This window comes from Pempheris klunzingeri, chromosome 13 (assembly GCF_042242105.1).
Source record: "Pempheris klunzingeri isolate RE-2024b chromosome 13, fPemKlu1.hap1, whole genome shotgun sequence".
NCBI classification, from domain to species: Eukaryota; Metazoa; Chordata; class Actinopteri; order Acropomatiformes; family Pempheridae; genus Pempheris; species Pempheris klunzingeri.
In genome coordinates this window covers 10,900,209-10,921,322 of record NC_092024.1, presented here as the reverse complement: position 1 = coordinate 10,921,322, position 21,114 = coordinate 10,900,209, and the positions used below count along the sequence as shown (strand labels likewise).

Genomic DNA, 21,114 nt, shown 5'->3' with positions numbered 1-21,114 from the left:
CTAATAATTTCCTGGAAAGACTTCTTTAACATGCTAATTACATGGAAAAATGCAGACAAAGTTAAGAGATGGTTATTTCAGTTTGTTGTGTGGAGTTCAGAAGTAGTATTGGTTGATTTGTTCCATTTATATCAAACTGATAATAAATCATAATAGAATCATCTTTGACCCATGACCCTAGTATTTCTATACAAATACGATACATCTACAATTTATATTAGGTCTTGGGACTAAAGCAATAATACACTACAACCGGATATTTGAATAATAGTTTCCACCAGTAATTTGTCAGCTGAACTTGCTTAAGGAGTGTAATGAGGGTCTGTGGTGAAGTTAATAGTTATCAGCAGCCTGGCAGTCAGAGGTTTTGGTCTCTATCTGCATGAACCTTGTGGCAGGAGAGTCACAGCGAGGCGGAGGCAGCTGATTGGCTGAACCGCAGGGCGGAAGTGCGTGTGGCGTCCCAGCTGTGCTGAAAACAAAAACAAGACAAGCTGCGACTGGTGAGTGCTGACACTCAGTGGACTCTGTGCCGATCATTACATAACGTGATGGTAGCTGCTGTGAGTGCTATGTGACGGTGGCGTTACTGAGCTAAACGCTGTTAAAGAGTGTATGTTTTCCGCTGGTAGTTAGCAGGAGGAGATGAGGGGCTGCTGAGGCTGTCCTTGTGCTGGGCTCACGTGTGAGATGTTGTTATGTAACGCGGTCTGCACAGAGCATGCAGACATCCCAGACCGCCTCTGCTGTTGTTATGCTGCACTGATGTTGTACAGTCGCTTTCTTAATCGGTAATGAAGATGCTGTGAGTGGTTTGTAGCAGCTGCTGCTGCTGCTGATGATGATGATGAGGATGAGGATGTGCAAACGCTCAAACAATCTGTATTTTGAACGCCTTTTCAAATCAGGAGCTAGAAAGTTTTTTCTCTCAGGTGGATGAGCATCTATAATTTCATGCTGCCAGACTTTAAGAAAAAGAAAATGAGCCTGGGAGTATTTTATTAATAAACGCTATTGCAGATTTCTGGGTTCAGAGGTAACATCCACGGCTGGAAAAGATAGCAGGTCAATGCTATCACAATAGATTTCAATAAGAGCTTCTTGTGCCAGGTCGTATCACTGTTCCACAATTAGTCCTCTGTGGAAGTGGCAGCGATAACATGTTTTCCACTGGCAATAGCCACCGTGATGCAAAGCAGACAGCTGTGCCTTCAGTAATGGGCCAAAGTGGACATATGTAATTTGATGAATGTGAGGTTTTGGCTGCTGCAGCATATTAAATCCCTGACAAATATCTTGATCGAACTGAATCAAAAAGAAAGAGTACAGCAACGTGGTGTGTCATATGCATGATGGTATGTATTGTTGTATAGAGTCTGTGATGTCCCTGTTTAGTTTCTAAATGCATTTTTTGAGGCCTTGAGTATTACTGCTCATCCACCCTGGAGCCAGACTCCCACATTTGCCCCAGTTGGACCATCTGTATAGTAGGCTGAGACACCAAGTTATTGTATAGGAAAATATTGATATTGACCTTGTATTTCTGAGAGCGACTATTTTTTTAGATGTAGCATTATCCACGTTGTTTGACTCTTTGACTTGACATCACTTTAGTTAAGTCTGTTGTATCCTGTGTCTTTGGTTTCCAGCACCATGATGGATGAGCTGGTGCAGGACCTGGTGTCTGCTCTGGAGCAGACCTCAGAGCAAAGTAAGCTGGGGGAGCTGTGGGAGGAAATGGTCCTGAGTCCACTGCAGCAGCGCCGGCAGATCCGCCGTCGCAGAGGTCGCAAGCGATATCGCGACTCCTCCCTCTGTCCTCTGGAGCACAGGCGATGCTGGATCGAGGCTTCAGAGTCTAGCTTGGACGAGACTAAAGAATACAGGGAGAACTACAGGGAGAGGTTGGCCGCCTCTGTGGCCAACTGCAGCGACTCTGACGACATGACTACAACCAGCCGGTGGCGCTCCGTCATGAGAGGCCCGGTCAGGACAAGGCAGCCCTCCTGGCCAGAGTCTGACTCCTTCACCGAGAACAACCCAGGACGGCCACTCAGGAGGCGGAGGAAGGTCAAACGTATGACCTCAGACGTCACGGTTAGGTTGCAGCAGAAGTTAAAAGTTTCTGGTGTAGATGGGAAACGGAGACACAGGCCGTCTAGGATGCAGCAACTGTCGGGATCCAAGAAGAGGTCTGTCGGCTGGGTGGGAGCAGACCGTCAGACTGAAGGAGCCAGGCTGATGGGAAAAGAGTGCTGTAAGAGAAAGATGGCCAAGGAGCTCAGAGATGCTGCAGATGAGAACATGTCTGAAGGGTAATGTTAGATTTAAGGATGGGAATTTGTATTTTCTTCCTCTCTTTGTGTTGAGAGTCAAATCTAACCCTTAATTTACTATCCAGTTGGCTCTATAGGAAAAGACACACTCCACATTTGGCATCCATTTAGGGTTAGCCCATATAAAAAGCTTTTAGGTTCATTATTTGTGAAATGAAGCTGTTCCAGCCCTCATTCAGTTGACAGTATTGCGACAAGCCAAATGTTAACCCTGTTGTAGTTTAAAGAGTCGGGATTAAAACCATACTGAAAAAAAGGAGCTCAAAACTCTAAAAGCCCTTTTTACCCTTTAAATGGAAACTTAGCAAGGCAGTTAAACCCATAACATAAAAGTCATGATCATAACTACTATCAGACAGAAGCAATTAAACAAGGCGACATTTAAGATGATCTATACTGCCCGTCTTCATCGAGCCACTTGTCAATATTCACCATGTCCTCAACTAAACCAAAAAAAAGTATCACAATCATACCACTCCACTTTAAATGATTGAGCTGACATTAAAAATGAATGATAGAGTCTCTTCATCCTCATCTCCTATAGCTGAAATGATCACCAGGGAGGTATCTTTGATAGTTATGCCTCTGGGCATCTGCCAGCTCATTATTTCCTTTCGAGAAATATTGTCACAAATAAATAAGTGACTTGGTGTGGTATTGATTTGTTTTGAAATGAATTCCTGTCTTGGGCTGGGTAATTAAAGCTGGGCCTGTCCCTTTGTCCCAGAGTGCACCCTCTTGTGTGCATTTTATTTAGCAAAACTAAATGTGGCTGTAACAGGCAGCAGAGAGGGACATTATATTATTACAGTGAAGCAGAGCTTAGAATATACAGTGGAATCAAAACGCCTAAATGGTGACAATTAGAAGCTGCCACCTTGTCCCAGTGTTATCTATCTAATGATTATTTTCTATGTTAATAATTGATCATTATTTCATATCAATCAATCAATCATATACAGGGTTTGTACAAAGTTTTGAAACTTTGTAAAAGACTTGAATTTGAATATAGTCCTTGAAAAGTACTTGATTTTCAACATAATCCGTCATTTCTACACAATCACTTGAGTAATCCTTAGTAAGTGTGAAATAATCATGTTCAAAACATACAATCAAAGTTTACATGAACAACTGACAAAATAAACAAAGTTACAACTTATATTAATTACTGTAGCTATAAAGTGAAACTGCATTTTACAATTTTCACAATAGCATTTTTAGTGACAATTTGGATGTGATGTTAAAGGCTTCGACAGAGTTCGGAAACGTATGGTTTCTTGAAAAGTCCTTGAATTTGCCTCTTGAAACGCTGTTCGTGTTCATGCAGGTTAACATAAATGTCCGTACCAACCCAATAGACTTGAAAAGTGGAAAATTCGACCATTTGGTGGCACTAGAGGAAAAGTGAGAGGATTACTTAAGTTATTAGGATTCATCATTTGGGTAGTATAAATATCTGTGCAAAAGTTATTGAGATATTTCAGTTTGGACCAAAATGGTGGACAACACACCGACAGACGCTGCCATCCCCAGAGCCACACCGCTAGTTAGTGTGGCTAAAAAAAGGAAAAGCAGCCAATCCACACATTTGAAAAGCTGAAATCAGCAAATATTCCCTGCTCCTCTACATGAAAAAATGACTTGAACTCTTAATCGTTTGTCAAAATAGTTGCACATTTCTGCCAGTGGATTTATTGACTAATTGTCTCAGCTCTACATATAAATGAGTATTTATTTTCAGAATGTATAAATGGTGTTTTGGCATTAAATGCCTCACATGATCCACATGTATAGCTGACTGATAAATATACAGCAAGGGTGGGCAGCTTAGTTCGACATTCAGCCAAATACTCTTGTGAGATGGGAAGTTTTCATTCTCAATGTCTTGCCATGCTTCAGCACAATGTATTTCCTCTGAGAAGAAGACATTCGAGGTAACCGGTAATGGGACAGACAGAAGGCTTTACATCTTCTGGTTTAATTTGTGCTGACCTCCCTAGCCCCTAAACGGTACTTGTTTTCTTTCTTTATGGAAAAATCAATAGCCGTTCTGACAGAAAACAGCTCCGGAGAAGAAATAAATGGGAACACCATGGCACGCTGTCAATCATTTCTCACTTACACAACGGCAACGCTCTTGATTGCTGCTCAGTAGACTGCCACACTGTACCGAGGGCTCAACAATCTAATGGTTTAGCCGGGAAAGCAAAGGATATGAACAAATGGCAGCAGTGAGGAGGGGTTGACAGTGGTACAACAGCAATATTTATACTCAAAGAGAGTACAGTCCATTTGATGTCCGACACAGATGCCGTTGTTAAAATGTCTTTTGAAGCACTCAGATTTCTTTTGCCTCCATTCATTCCATTAACCTTTTTCATATGGAGTGTCTGGTCTCTTAAAAGATGCCTCTCCTCAAGGTCACTCCTCGTATGTGCATACTGAGCAGAGCTTTGCCTTCAGCCACCCAAGTGCAAGGGGAGCAGATGTTGGCAGCTCCAGTTGGGCTCCACATCCTTGATTAGACCTGGCCCAGCCTGCTGGCAGTGAGGCCACCTGGCACCCAGGCTGGCCCAGCAAGCAGGCCTCACCTGTGGGTAGACGCTGTCGGGGGGCCCGGCCTCCGTCTCCTGCTGCGTCGCTCTTACTGGTGATGTTGACTTCCACCCTGCCACCAGAAAAACAAAGCCATTGTGTGCGCTTTTCTGCAATTTATATTTTGAAAACTCTATGAGGAGTTTTGGGGGAAGCAGTGCAGCATTTGCTGAAGTTAATTTTCATAAATCTCTGAGACTAATCCAATTACTGCAGCTCAGGGATGGTGGGATAACCTTATAATCAGACACCCATGGAAGAGGGCATGGATTTGGGTTGGGGCGGCTTGTTTGAAGAGCCCACAGATCCATTGTTATCAGCGCTTTGCCCCCCTCCGTCTCTGCCTCTTCTTTATTCCTCTGCAGAATGAGCCCAGGCTCAATAAATGGCGGCTAGCCTGTAATCTCTGTGCAAACTGGTCTGCCTCTCCCAGGAGCTGAGGATTATATCCTAATGATTAGTGCTCATCTGGATACTGTGGTTTGCTTCACCTCTTTGGCTTGTATAGAGACAATAGGGCCGTGTGGGGAGTTAAGTTCAGCTCTGAAATACTGGAATGCAGTTTTTGTTTTTGCCCTTGCCTTTGTTTCACCATGGACATATGGTACTTTGCCTAATTAAGACTTAGTTGCTTTTATAGCATGTAATCCACAATAGAATATCCTAGTTTTGACTGGAGGAGTTGCTGTTTTGCGTTTGAGTCTAAGCACAAGTTTGCCCCAAATGTTTGTCAACTTTTGTTGAGAAAGGTCACTGCTAAAGAAAGAGGAGGTGTTTCTTTTGGTCCCAAGAAAAATGGGGGTCTCAATTATTCATGGCATTAATTAGGCAGTACTTAATGGAAACGGTCTCACATCGGCCCTGTGTTGCTCCAAGCGACATCACATTACACCGTTAATACGGATAAATACTTAATGGGTGTCTCCAATTAATTGTTTATACCTGTGATTCTTTTTCAAACTTTGCACAAAACCCCTCCATTAAGAAGAAAACCTTTTTTATACCACACTGGTGGGAATAGTAAGCGTAAAACCAAAATAGTAGTTACTGTAGAGCTTGTGGCTGTGTCCTCTACTGATGTTGCGCTCCAGATGCTAGCCGATGTGTCCAGAGGTGGGATGCAGCTGAGCAGAGGCCTGGGGAATCAGTCTGGAGAGAGGGCTGAAGGGGTGGGACGGGGGTGGAGGGACGGTCCAGGACTGCTCAGCTAGGCCAGACATCTCCCAGATTCCCCTGAGAGGCCTGCTCCCTTTCACATCTGCTTCTTGTGGATGTGAGGGGGAGATGATGCAGGACCATCTGGCCAGGAAGGCGTGCGGGCTGGACGGAAGTTTTTCTGATCCTGCTCTCCCTGGCAGGCCTCTGCAGTATGGCAAAGCACTGTATCAGCGCATATCTGACCCTCCAGCTTTCTCCTATAAGCAAGGTCAGCAATGATAAACACGAAGCAGAATGCAAAGCATAAAGTAGTTTGAATGGAAATTAGCTTTGTTTAAAGGATAAGGCTTGTGTTATAGTTTTGTACTTGTGGTCAACAAATGTCACGAAAAGAACAAAACCAACAATGTTTTAGTCTGTACATCAATACTTTACAACTTTCTTAATCTGTCTGAAGCAAACCCATCTGTTCATCTGTTCACATTGTACAAATGTAAAATAAGATAATATAAATATGTAAAGGGACTGCAGAACATTAGTTGGCTGGCTCATGCTCACACACATTCATTGTCCTTTAGATAAAGAAATTAAATATTGTTTTTTAATTTTTTTTATTTTACTCGAACAGGAGTAAATGGTGTATTTCTTAGAGACTAATTTCACCTGCGGATCAATACACACTAGTGAGCATTTATGGCAGCGGTACACATATGAGTATGAGTCAGAATAAACTAATGAGGGACTCCAGTGTCACCTGATGCAATGATGTTACTTTTCTTTTAAACTGATGGGTATTTAGAAAGGGCTTTAAGTAATGGAAAAATATTCATAAAGATATATGTAGATATTTTTTAAAGTAGGCAATGACAGCATTGTGTGTTAGTATACTTTCAGAGAGAAGAAATCCTTTTTTTTGAGCTCTTGCCCCCCCCCCATCCCTCCTCTGGACCCCCGTGACCTTGGAGTGTCTGGTGGTCCCAGTTCAAGGTGGCTGAGGTGTGAGAAAGGCAGAGAAACCCAGGGTGGTCTTGGGTAACATAGGGGGCACAGAGGGTGCGGAGGCTGCTTATCAGGGGTTGCCTGGGGGTGTGGGGAGGACCAGCGATGCAGCAGTCTCGGCAGTAAGCAGTGGCAGCCCACGCAGCAGATGCTGGCCAGTTGTTGTGTGGAAGCGGCACGTCTGTGGGTCGCTCTGTGTGTGGGGCACACCCAGCGGGAGGGGCGGGCAGGGGAATGTGTCTCGCTCTCCTGTCATCCTCCACAACGCTGGCCAGATTAGATTGGAGCTGACAGCGGAGGATATTCAATTAGATTGTGCATGTCACTCAGTGGCTTCGATCAGAGCCTCTCCTCATGCCTTTGTGTTTGCTATCGCAACAAGGGAGAACACAGCACGCTCTGTCTTTTTGTGTCATTTCCATTTATGTCGACCTCTAGCTCCGGACTTCTTCATTATTTTTATCATTGAATGGTACATGTTAAATATTGACATTACAGCTCCATGTTCATTTTTGATTCACATTGTTCACTTTTCAGATGCTATAACATTGTCTGACCTAAAGAACCCATCAGGTTTCAGATGACAAATCAAAACAGAGCGTTTCATTCTCAGATGTCATTGATATTAAAGAAGCAGGTCAGTGGCAATCATTTGCATGTGAAGTTTCTCTTCTTTTCTCTGCAGGGAAACCAGCAGTACATGCAGCAGTGACCCTGGCCTGTTCACCAATGATGAAGGAAGACAAGGTAGTAAAAAAAATGTATAATTTTAACATACAGGGAACTATTAAGTGCAACATCTTCATCACTTAATGTGGATCAAATTGGGAAGTGAAAACCTGATTTGATTTTGAGTGTTTGGAGCTCGGACATGAAGCATTCATGATTGTGGAAAGAAAGATGACGATTCGTCAGATTTGGACGATACCCTGCTCGACTCTGAGGGAACGCTGGGACTAGAGAGGGAGGTTTCGATACAATGGGCTGGTTGCTGGGCACCCAGGCGACTCTAATAAGACGTTGTCATGTCGTGTTAATGAGCGCTGAAGCTTTTGCTAATCTCATTAGCTGTGGTGGGGCCAGGCGGCCTCTGATTTAACAGTTGTCACTACACCTTGACTGTGAGAGGCATGGTTCCTGCGCATTCTTTGCTGACTGACAGGCCTGAAAAGAGCTCGTTGTCTGGGGACCACACTGGTGTTGTCTGGTTGTCTGGAAGTGTGTAGTTAAAGGAGCAGTCATTACTGAACACACACGTGTCAGTCGCTCCACTGAAGTTTACATACGACCTATCCAGTGGTACTACCTTGGTAGCCTCGGTACCTTGGCTGTCTGTGTGGTGGTGCTTTACGCTTGCTTAGAGCTTCGGGTGGGTTAGATAGCTATTACTGTAGCACAAGTTAAAATTTTGAAACGTATTGAATTTCATCCAAGTATGTTGGGTGGAAATATGCAGGCTGCAGCAGTGACATGCTAACCAAGGCAGCATCCTGCCTGTCCCTGTGTGTAGGCGATGACGAGCAGAGTGACTGGTTCTTCGAGGGCGACTGTGGAGTCGGGGCGGGCGTGGCCGGCCTGCTTCCCAACTGGGACTCAGACAATCAGCTTTCCCTCGAGGATAACCGTCCCTCGCCCACCTTCCTGCAACCTGCACGGCCCTCTCAGAGAGGTAATGGATGAAGATGCTCACACAGTCTCATTAACACAAATCATGAGCTTGTTTGTTTTACAGACTACTGTAATGGCCTTCTCTGTAGTCTCCCCTAGAGGAATCAGACAGATGTTTGTGTGGGGAACATAATAAGTGTAATGGCTTTGCCTGTGCGCCAAACTTTTCTTAAAATGATTGACTCAGGTCAGCTGGCACTGCTCTTAGAGTTCTTATTTGTATATTTTATGAATCAAATGATATAACAGTTTCTCTCGTGCCTCAAATGTGCTACAGTGTATACTCTATATACCCTCTCTGTACTGTCTTGTTTAATGATCTTTTCTGACCATTTTGCAACACAGGATGATAAACGTGTTTTGTACTGTTGCAGGTTATCGGTATCATTCACGCGTGAAACGAGTGCCTGGCTCTGCTGCCTGCTGCATCAGGAAGGATAGGAGACGGCTTCCCAGCAAGGTTAAAGCCAGCTGGCTCCTTTTTTTTTCCTCAGAAGGAAAACAGTTACACATGTTTTTAAGCTCCTTGGTTCTTAGTGTGTATCCTTGATTTGTGCTTTACAGGGTAATGGCGTGCCTGTGTTTGTGGAGAGGCTGAGACACTTTTCCCAAGATCCTTACCAGAGAGAGTAAGATAGACCGGCTCAAAAATGACACAGAACTCTTTTAGTATCAAGTCCATCTGTTTCCATCAGTAATTATGCTTTGATCATCTCCTTTCAGCTTTTGGCTGCCTTCTGTTGGAAAACGAGACCGAAGCCAGGTGTGTTTTTTTCCAATTTTTATGATCTTTTTTGCCCTGTTCTGTTCACTCTTTTTTGGTGAAACTGCAAAGTCTAAATGATTACTGTCAATTTCCAGTTGAACCCTATGTGCCGATTACCAGTGTGTCCTATTGACATGGTGTCACAGAGCTCCCATCTCAGATGCTCCTCCTCAGTCTGCAGGAACAGGTAGTTGATGCCACTGGCCTATTGGGCCTATTGGAAACACCATTCAGTATTTTTGATCAAAGCTCAACATATTGATGGACATGTCTTTGGCCAATTCATTTAAATGAATTAGTATCAGAACATACAGTGGGGCGCTGTTAACCAGGGTGATCTTCATTTAGATGATGCCTCAGAGGCAATGAGTGTGTTTGTGTTTCTAGACCTCCTTCTTCACCATCAACACGAGATTAAGCTGTGAAGGAGAGACACACACTTAAATGTGTGTTTTAGTGAATTTACAGGAGTTAATTGGTAGCTGGGTTTTTCTCCGTGCGTTTGCAAATTTAAGGCATGTTTTTAAACTAAAATATTCATGTCGTAAATACACCAGTGGAGGATGTAATCTATTCTATGCGCTGGTAGATAGCGCACACAGATACACACACATATTGGAATACATGTCCACATCCATTTTAATCCATTTTGTCGACACTGGCTTTACTTCCTCATAGCTCGGCCTCACACACTCAAACCCTGTATGTGCAGCAATAATTATAGTAATTACAAAATTAACCGTTTTTATCTTCAAATGTGTATTTTCTTTTTTTCCTCCGACCTTATTAAAACCTAATTTGTAGACAAGTATTAAACTTGTAACGTTCCCTTTGCTGCAAACTGAGCTTAAACATTTAATGAGGGTGATAGAATATAAAAATGAGCATAAAGCACTGTTTTACACCAAATAAGAATATATTTCTGTTATTCATCAGTTCATTCATCTTTTCATGTAATCAGTTGTCATATAATTAGTTAGTTAATGAAGTATCATGGTGAGTAAACAATGTCAAGTATGTTTTTGAGCCGTTAAAGGGGAGATTGAGTCTCCAGGACCCCAAACAGAGGATAAGTGCTAATGTCAACCCTGACCCTGAAGTTTGAACTGAACTCACAGTAGACAGCAGCAGCCCAGTGTTGTCATACTTGAATTCAATAGTTTTCAAGGTCAGCGTTCTCAAATAGGGAAATAGTATGTGTTGACATAGTTGTAATGCAGATTAAAATCCCTGCATTTCTGGGACTGCACAAAAACATAAAGAGAAGGTTTATCCAAAAGATATTTGTCAAAGCATCACATTGCTCCCAGTCATCCCTGGAACTGTTGGATCTGCATGGGGGACTGCTGAGAAGCCGCTCAGCCCCCTTGGCCTCGAGACTGTGGGACTCCTCATTGTATTGTTTCCACTCTGCCTATTTATGGTGCATTCTTAATTTTGTTTCACACACACTCTTTCTCCTCCCTCTCTCTTGGGTTATTTCACAGAGCGCTCCAGCACTCCTTGATGAGGGGCAAAAACACGACTGCAATGAAAAGCCCCCGACTTCTTAGGGCTTTCTTTTCTAAACTGGCCCTTTCTTCTCCACCTGAAAGGTTCCTTCAGATTCCAGTTTGAGGCATTGTGAATACTAATTTCTCTCTATTAAAAAGCCCTCATATCCCTGCCATGCTCTCATTTGAATGGCGGACTCAGGGGAGACCTCTTAATTCCTTTATAGTGGGATTCAAGACCCTTCACTTCAAAAAGTATAAATCATACTCCCAAATGAATGAGGGAGAGAGGGGGGATTGACGAGAGGGGCTTCTGATGTGTCCCGTTGGACGGCACAAGCTGAATCTATCTCCCCAAGCTGCTCAAATCCACTCTCCAGTGAGATGGCTGCTCTGTCCTTATGCCCCAGCTCTGCACACATGGCACCCATTTACGTCCTTTAACTTTCTCCAAAACACACATTCACATGCAAACACACCACCAGACAGTTACAGTTATTGTTTTGCATGACAATGAGAAATGCTATAATTGCTCATGCCTGCTCCTAACGAACTTTAAAATGTCCACTCCTGATTTTACTTCACTATATTTTCATTTCTTTTTAACGTCTTACCCGCGTGATCGATTTCTAGTGCTGAGCTCTCATAGATCTGACTTTTCTTTGTTTCCAAACACCCTTGAGAGAAAAGTGTTTTCTCTGTGGGCAGAGCATAAGCATTAATCTTGTACCGCGGCCAGGTTGAAATGATACTGTATTAATAAAAGCTGTCATCTCCTGTTTGCCGCGAGTTGACGGCAACAATCAGAGATTTGATGCTAAGTGATAAAGGCTGTATGAGGTTGCATACTGTTTATCCTCGAACGGCGCGTGAATAGGCGCGATGCTTCATGGGATTTGGCTGTAATGCTCCGGGGCCGGTGGCCACGTTAAAATGCATAACTGCCTCCCACCTGAGCCAGGCAGCAGCAGCTTTTATCTATTGACTTATTTATTTCTAAATGACACTTGCGCTGTGAGATAAATCATAGTCTTACGCCACTCCCTTCCCAGTTTTCATTTTAATTGTGAGATCTTGGTGTCAGCAGTTAGTATATTGGTGTGAGTGGCCTATTGATTATTGATTTGGAGCTATTGATCATGTTCCCTGGAGACCCTAATCCTTTCTGATTCATTTGAATACCTCTATTAATCTTGAGATCCTGCTCCCACCTGAAGCGCTGTGTATCCTAATGAAAATAGATGGCCATTTTGTAACTGCAGCTCTTCACTCCTCTTTTGATTTATTATTTTTAATTGATATATTTGCTTTTGGATGTGGGCGCCAAAATTACAATTGACCCTATGTCAGTGCTGTTTTACTCTGGACCCTAAGGGACTGCACTGCATTTAAAAGTGTCTCATATGACCTGAAAAATCTATCTTGGAGACTTTTTCCTCAGTGTCCTTGTGTCTTTGATAGAATTTAGTTGTTGTTGCCCGTCTTCATCACATATGACTAGTTTTTTCATTGCTCATTGCCACTAAGTTAATCTTTGTTTTCTCATCACAGTTTCTATATATTTGGAGACAAAACAACTGGCCAGCATCTGCCATGCTGTTAAAACTGATGAAGTAACAGATGTTAAATAATAAAAACAGTGTTGTGCTTTTTTTTTTTTTACCACTCAGTTTTACACTCAGCTTTGTAACATACTTATAAAAAGCCTTTGGGTTCTGCTCTGAGATGAATAGTGGTGTTTTGCCTTGGTTAATGAGCCAGCTGATGGTATTCTCATGTTTGATTAGCATTGTGCTGAGTGTCTCAGTGGGCTCTTGGCGGCCCCAGAGCGGCTCTGGCTCTCCAATCTCAGCAGCAGGGAAGGGCCCTCGCCTCCCTCCAGGCTGCAGGGGCCCTGGAGTGCCTCGGCCTCGGTGTAATGAGGGAAGAGATGGAGGGATGGACCTCCACACATTAAGACCAAATGCATCAGGGTATTACTTTTAATACTGCAGGCGTGCCTCGTGAAATAATGCGACGTTTAAACGTGGATCGATTTTGGAATTAAAAAGTTAGTTTGCAAAGATTTACTGTGGGGAGTTCAATGCCTGAGCTCTTTATCAGGGGCGCAAATGGCTGGTTATGTGCTGTCCGACAGAGGTACGATTGAGGGATCGATAGGCGCGTGATTTACTAACTGGAGTACAGGTAATCAATAAGTATAAAAGTAAATGAAATATGCATTACTGGGATTTTATTAGAGAGGGGTAGCAGGGAGAGAATAACGGTCAGGCCATTTATTTTTATATCTATTGATTATACAACATAGAGACTTCGCTCAAAGCATGCCCTGCACAGCTCTCGACACCCCGTGCCTGCACACCCGTCATGTGATTTATGGGTGTTGAGGTCATGGAACACGCTGCCTGTTAAAAGGCTGCCCTGACGGGGCCTTATTGTAGCATGTGCCTGTTAGGGTTGTGAGCTTTATGTAGCCTGGAGTCCAAGATGAGCTGTGCTGGTTAACAAGTAGCTGTCGTCTGTATGGACCTCTTGTGGTTTTGCAATCTGTCATGAGCTCATTTGTACGGGTCATGTTTATTGGCATTTTCCATCTGAATGCCATGTTTGAATCCTCTCTGAGAAGCAGGCTAGTTGTGTATATCATAAGCAGCAACATTTTAACTTCAATCATTTTTTTTGTCATTATGTCTTATTGTAGCATCCTCACACACTCCAATCCTCCTCTCTCTCATTCACTCAGTCTGTCCCCCTCCTCCCAATGCACAGACATACACACAGCACCTACCACATCTGCTGCTTCCAACCCCCCCCCCACACCCCCCAGTGATGGAACGGACCTTGACCTTAACTTTACATCTCCGTAGTCAGGGCTATTAAGCTGGTGGGGGGGCTTTTCCTATTTCAGGGCTCCTGACATATGACACAGGAGGCACAGAGCAGGTGTAATTTGTTTATGTGAACTCTGCAATGACTCAGCCACATGCACCCCGGCACCTCTCCTCATCGAATATTCTCTCAAATGAAAACATGTATTAATGAAGAAAAATTAAGATGTGGCAAAATAAGCAGCGTACTGAGGCTAAGTACAAGTTGCAGTGTTTGCAAAAGTGCATTTATCGACTTTCGTGAAATTGTTAAGTTTCTGCATGCTTATATGTGTGTTGCGGGTGTGAGCTGCATATCAGATTGTGAATATCATTTGTTCTCTCTGTCTGTGTCCCCCCCAGCCAGACTAACTTCAGTCCAGGACTGTTATGCACAGGAGACATCAGGAGGAGGAGGGAAGCAGCAGCTATGTCCCTCACAACATCAGGTAACACCATCCACACATACTGATGAATCTCCGACCTCCTCACCACTCACTTGATTTATTCTTGGAGGTGTTATGTTGCTATATACAAGATCAAGATTAAATCTGCAGATTATACAGTAATTAACCCGAATTACAAAAAATATTTGGTGGATTAGCGGCAGAGGGAAGTGAACAGTTAGACTTGGTAGCTTTCTGTTTAAAGCAAAAGAAGAACAGAAGTGTGATGTGGAGTTCACTCTATTGGTGGTGGCACCGAGCAGCAGCCGTTGTGTCTGTTTGGACCAGAGGAGCTGCCTTTTTTCATTAGAGTCATGGCTCGGGGCCTTGTGTCTTTGCCGGATTGAAATCTGAATTGGTTTGTCCACCTTTTCTTCTGTGTCCCCTCTCCGTTCTCCACTCCCGCAGCTGCTGTTTGTCATTTAAATAACAAATGCTTGTGGTTCCCTGATTTAGTGAGGGGTGCAGGCCTCTGATGTATATTAATATTGCCGCACAGTGCACTGTACCAGGGTCCATCATTCATTTGGATAAAAGAGGTGGAATTTAAAAACAGCCAATGCTTTACTTGGATACAGATTGCATCCATTTATTGCACTGAGTGATGGAACGGCCGGCAACTCCGTCCTTCACCTCCCTAGCGCTCAACCACTTCCCATAAAAGTAAAAAAAGGATTCACCCCTGGCCCTTAAGGGCCCCTCATATTCAACATGCGGAACAAGGGGCATCCCTCAGTTTCCTGACAGACCCACAGTCTGCTGTAAAGGTGTAACACAATGCACATGTTAAAATCTTAAACAAACATGATAACTCATTCATTCTTTTTCAATAAATCAAACCAATTATTACTATCATCTGTACAAATCAGAAATGGGTCAGTTATCACATTATATTATACAAATAAATACCTTGTTTTTTAAGAGCAGATAGTGTATTACCCTATTGTGCGTGTTTTTACGTGAATAAAATGTTTTTTTTTTTCCTAAATTGCATACTGTAGACGGAAAAACCATGATTAGAACCCACCCCCCACCCTCAGCCCTGTTCAGAGTGTTTTCTTGCGTCTTGAGTCTAGTGCCCCCTGTCCACCATGATTTATCATGCATCCCATGTCGTCCAATGTCAGTTTCTGCAGCTGCAACTGCTCTGTATAAATCTTTACTTTGGCAGCCTGCTGCACCATGTCTCTCCTCAGTAATCTCACCACCGCCAGGAGATGCACATTTACTCTGACAAGCTTTCACACGCTCTGTGTACAAATTTTGGTTTGTTGCCATTCTGGCATGAATGTGTACAGAGACAAAATCAGATTCAGTGATTTCTTGAGTTGAGTGGAGTTGTTTTCTGGTAAACATCTTGTTTGCATGGAGAGATTGTTCACTGCATTTAGTAGAAAGAACAGCGTGGCTCCCTGTGTTGCTCTTAGTGAACATGACAGCCGAGTCTTTGTTTGAGTTGGCCAGAGGAAGTGGATTGTTGTATGTGTTAGTGGTTGATTTGAAACTCTGTAATCAAGAGTGAAAATGGTCTGCGACTGGAGGTGTCTTCCAGGGCTCCATTGGGAATTACTGAGGCGGTACCCAGCTGTTGCATTGTCTTCTTTCTTTACCCCTTTAACACTTCCACGGCAGTGCTGAAGCTGGTTGTGAAAAAAAAAGACACAACAACTTATCAAGCCAGGTATCTGTTCGGATTAGATGACCACTCCATTTCTCAGCCTTAAATTGGCCATTTTCTACTTTTCTCACCACCATCAATCCAACAATCCAACTCAATCCAACAAGTCCTTACTTGATATAGAACAAAGCATGCCTGTTTTCCATTATATGTTATCAGGTATTATCAAAAATATAGATCGAAATTGTCATTTAAGATGGATTTATTGGGCCTTGTCTATAACTTGTGCAATTTCTACAAATATTGGTATTTGTATTCTGCAACGAGTGAATTATAGAAAATCATCATGTTACCCAATCACAGAAAATGAACATGAATGCATCCCACACACTCCACAAGTTTGAGAGAATAATTCGCAAGGCAAAGATGAATCAGTAAGTGTAAAAATCCTGATGGATTTTAATAGTCTTGGCTGGTCCCACACACAGACTAATTAATTATTGCAATTTTACTCCTCCCCTGCTGTCTCCTATAATGCCCTTCATCTTTATCTCTATAAAGGGATGATGGCAATAAACCCAAACTTGAACTTATTCAGTGCGTACGTTTCAAAAGGAGCTAGATTTGGAGTGAATAAATGGGGTGGAAGTCAGTTTGATTGCCTTCGTCAGACTTTTAGTGTGTTATCTCTACGTGCTGCAAAGTGCCACATGTGGGTGCCCATGTGGAGGCCAGCCCCTCGGTCAGCCCTGCCGCCTCTCCTCTCCCCTCTGTCTTCATGTGTCTCCTTGCCCGAGCAAGACGGCTGCGTGACAGATCACCTGCGTCGGAGGCCCGCCGTGTTCCTGCCCGGCGGTCCGGCCCCCTCTCATTAATGCCCAGGCTGGTGCGAGGGCCGTATGGCAGCACAAGACAAATAACGCTACCACTCAGCCATCACTTCTGCTGACAGAAATGCAGCCCACCGCACTATTTCGCCCTCTCTGGCTCCACTTCGCACCCTGCTTGCGTCCTTCAAACCCCCCCCCCGCCCAACTCCTCCATCTCCACCTGCACCTGCCCTGCGTTGCTCCACCAAACTTCCATGGTGGTTTTTGCTGTTGCTGGAGGCTGAGCTTAACACTGAAACTCACACAAGTTGACATAGTGTAACCACGAGCCTGCTGCCTCTGTAACCACTCTAACTGTTTTCTTGTTTGTGGAGGCAGGTTTTTTTTTTTTCAGTCTGTCAGGTGATTCTTGACTCATTTGTGTGCAAATCCTCTCATCGGGAGGTCTGATGTAAATGTCCTATTTTTTCAATTGTGAAAAGAATGGCGTGTGTGTGTGAGTGTGTGTGTGTGTGTGAGAGAGAGAAGGAGAGCGAGCAGGAGAGAGAAACACAAAGGCTAATCATTAAAGAGCTATTCAGCCCTGTTCATTTAAGTGTGGGAATCAGCAGGCCCATTACTGTCAATGTGTAATTAGCTGATTAATAAACAGGGGGAAGGGGAGTTCTCCAGGAAGGCCTGTAATGATTGTTTTTAGAGAGCATCACATGAGAGCTTATTAAGATGGTAAGATGGTTCCATTCAACCTCCCATTATCACCCACAATAAATGCATGTACTGTAATTCTCCCATTGACAGAAAACCTTTGCGTTGTAATGTCTTTATTGACCTTGATGTAAAAACAGCTGTGTGTAGGTGTTCTGGCTATCTTTTATTTAAGCAGTGGATTACTTACAGTCATAGTTTTAATATAATTTTTAATGAGATGTTGTATGTGAATGCATTATGTTATTTACCTACAAACATGCATACCATCCACCAGTGGTGGAAAGTAGCGAAGTACATCTACTAAAGTACTGAACATAAACACAATTTTTGAAGTGGAGCAACACATATAAAAACACAATGTATTGTTAAATGATAAACCAGTGGTTTTATTTAAATAACTGCTTGAGGTTAAACCATCCATTATTCTGTTAATCACCTCACAAACCCCAAATGTATCTTTGGTGGGGACCCTACCTCTACTGTAGATTGGAACCCACTTGATACTCCTACAGTACTCAATATCATGCACAAGTAGGGTATTGAATCCAGGACTTTTACTTGTAATGGAGTATTTTTAAATAGTTGTGTTGGTACTTTTATGTAAGAATTTGAGTACTTCCACCATACAATAAGCTAAACATGAGAAATAATTGAATATTTGTACAGTGATAGCCGGAGTAATGTCACTTTCTTCAAATTAGTACAGCAATTTGTCATGTAAATGAATCATTTTGAAAAAAATATCTGCACACTTGATCAAAATGCAAAAATGCATATAAACAACTTATCCTCACTGTGACCTTCACCTTGGTTAGAACTTAGTATCTGGTATGCCCTGTGCATGTTAACACACTCACAAACCCAGTGTTCATAGCCATTTCTGTGTATCTGTCAAATTTGAAAATTCCTGAATTTTGATACAAGCCTTTGACTATGTTTAACCTGAGTGTTTGGGTTGAACCTCAGCAACGGTTAGTCATCATTCCCTCAAGAAATATTAATCAATTATCTTGCCCGGCGGATCAGTTTGGGGAAGAAGTCATCTGGAAAGAGGCACAAGTAGATATAATGGGAACGAGCAAAAGCACATGCCAGTGAATGCTGTAATGCCTAATCCTTTGAGACAGGCCAGAGCCACAATGTCACTTCTAGTTCCCTTGTCCTCTGCTCTGGGACTGCCTTGCGAATGTCTTGTGTGACCGCCACTAACTTTTTGGGGGAGATCAGGAAAGATTTATTCATCAAGCATGCTAGGGAGCGCAATTGTTTTAGAGTTCCTCTGTCTCTTGCAATAATTGGCTCCGGTTCGCTTTCAGATATTTCCCCTCAGTCCCAGAGACAAAAAGCTTTAAAGGTGAGTGAGATCAAGAGAAAGAGGATCTTTAAAAAGGAAGGAAGTCAGTGAGATGTGAACATGTGATGAATGGAGTTAAAAACATACAGCTTCTTACACTGCATAACTGGAGGGGGGAATTTAAGCCATAGGAGCAGCACAGATTGGCCTTTTAATCACCATGTCCACAAGTCATATGGGGCCAAATTGGATTTGGCTCACTTGACCAAAACCTCATTAATATTTAACCTATTAGACGAGGATTGCTTCAAAGTTGTATTTTAATATACCTAAAACAGCGAACTGTCTTTGAGTCTTGGAATAAATGTAATTTTTATTTGAGAGGCTGTCCATTGAAACATTGAAGGCAAATGTGATTAATGTGTGTATCTTTTACTGTTTACATGTCTAGAATGTGATGTGTGATTTCTTTTTCTGTGCAGCTAGCAACCCATTTCACAAGGATCACCAGAGAGAAGAGGCACAGGGAGGCAGGAACACCTCAACCCTAGAGGCTGTGGGACCAAGTTCACAGTCCTCCACTTCTGCTCAGCCTGAGAGTTAATATTTCCTCCCGAGGGGACCATGTGAGCACCTGAACGGGGCTTGACAAGCACACCCAAGTGTGGAAGAATGTGCCAAAAGGAAAGCGATTGTGCCTGAGAATGAAAAAAGGCTAAACCTGCAGTTTGCTGCACAAACTTAAAGACAAAGCACATCATTACACCTCAAATCAGCATGTTACTGCTTGATCCGTTCTTTCCAGGTAGTATATTAGGCATGACAAATGTTAATGCAATCAAGCCTTGTATAGCCCTCTGCCATCGCCTCAAGGAAGAAAGCAGCTTCAAGAGGCTCCTCGTTTGACTCAAGACTCGACGGCTCCTACTGATTCCTCACACAGTCTCCAGGCCACCTGCTACCACACAATCCAGCAATTATGTCCACTCTAGTAGCACAGTGTTTATCAGCAGGAACACTGGGAGGATGGTCAGGTGAGGCTGGGTGACCAGGGGGGAGTCTGCTCTACTTCACGGCAGCCAACAATGGCTGCACGTATGCGGCTCAGAGACAGGAGAGCATCAGAATGTTTAGCTACCACATGCTGCTACAGAGTTCAGAGAGGCGACCACCGGTAGAGAGCCACACAAAGTACAGGCCTCCTATTAGCATGGATTTGAAAAGCTACAGTGTGTACAAAGGTGCTCATTAGCACAACACAGAGGGAGCGTGGTCCTGGTCCTCGGAGGGCCGCCTCTGTTCTCTTCAGCTTACCTTCCATATTCAAATTTCCCCAAATGTATTTAAGTTCAAGGCCAGCTGCAAATCTGTTTGAACAGCCTGTTTTTCAGCAGTGGTGGATTAGTTGCTTTTGGGGCTGTGCAGAGAGCTGCTGAGAGCCAGCAGAAAGGAGTCGGAGGAGCTATTGGAGATGGGAGAGGAGACCCGTACACCGTCTTTTCACCTACCCTTGGGGTGTACATTTCCCTGGCTTCCTCGGCATCAGATGCATTAAAAGATCAATGGGAGCATACAGTGTGATCAAACGCAACAATTCTCACCAAGCTGGTAAACAAGCAGTTTTTTTCAGAAAAAAACCCCAAAAAAACGTTCATATCAGATTCAAGTACACTCTGCTTCACAATATAGGCGATAAGTGTTGTCCACTCCTGTACATAATCAAATCATTTCTGCCAGAGAGTGGCTTGAGAAGGTATTTTGAAATGTTGACGTGAATAGAAACACCGGAGTGAATTTGGTCGTGGGAAAGAGTTTCATGTTCTTTTTTAAAACATAGGCATGTTTTTGAAATCTTCCCAGCACCAAAAGGTGCAGGTGTGCACTTTCTATAATGATGAGAAGATACCTTTTTAGTGAAATGAACTGCATTATCATCAGCTACATACTGCATGCCTTTTCAGACACTTTAAAACCTTATTTAAGAGAAGAATTGCATTTAGTAGAATGAGATTTGCCAATTAACGTGAGTTATACGTCTGCAATAATCCGTCTGAGGAGGTTTTATGTGATCATGTTGGCCAGGGATGACATTTATAAATGCTGTGTGTGCACACTCGTCTAAATGGATGCCTCACACTAGACATCCTGCTACAGGAATCAGTCAAAGTGTTGAGGTAGAGAGCACCCCACCCCCCAGCCACCCCCCTGGGCTACATCTGCTGCTGCAGCTTGACCAGGAAGCCGGGCAGCACCGTGGGCTCGCCTCACACCAAGAATACACCTTACCTTACACACCTGATTGATAGGAACTGCACAGGTTGAGCTTCGTAATTAGA

At 43.3% G+C, this 21,114-nt stretch overlaps 1 protein-coding gene across 1 annotated transcript; it reads left to right on the top strand.

The window, feature by feature from the left end:
* The first annotated feature begins 450 nt into the window (after window positions 1-450).
* LOC139212313 (G patch domain-containing protein 2-like) lies at window positions 451-20,615 on the top strand. Its single transcript, XM_070842833.1, has 10 exons — window positions 451-503; window positions 1,650-2,315; window positions 7,774-7,835; window positions 8,599-8,757; window positions 9,131-9,216; window positions 9,321-9,385; window positions 9,480-9,519; window positions 9,618-9,709; window positions 14,246-14,331; window positions 19,261-20,615. The coding sequence occupies exons 2-10, from the start codon at window positions 1,654-1,656 to the stop codon at window positions 19,380-19,382; spliced, it is 1,374 nt and encodes a 457-aa protein (XP_070698934.1). The 5' UTR covers window positions 451-503; window positions 1,650-1,653; the 3' UTR covers window positions 19,383-20,615.
* The last annotated feature ends 499 nt before the right edge of the window (window positions 20,616-21,114 follow it).

Excerpts from the sequence above, each read along its gene's own strand:
- LOC139212313 (XM_070842833.1), top strand. The coding sequence starts at position 1,654 with ATGATGGATGAGCTGGTGCAGGACCTGGTGTCTGCTCTGGAGCAGACC. Across the intron at positions 9,217-9,320 it reads GGAGACGGCTTCCCAGCAAG|GGTAATGGCGTGCCTGTGTT; the intron begins GTTAAAGCCAGC and ends TGTGCTTTACAG. Across the intron at positions 9,710-14,245 it reads TCCTCAGTCTGCAGGAACAG|CCAGACTAACTTCAGTCCAG; the intron begins GTAGTTGATGCC and ends TGTCCCCCCCAG.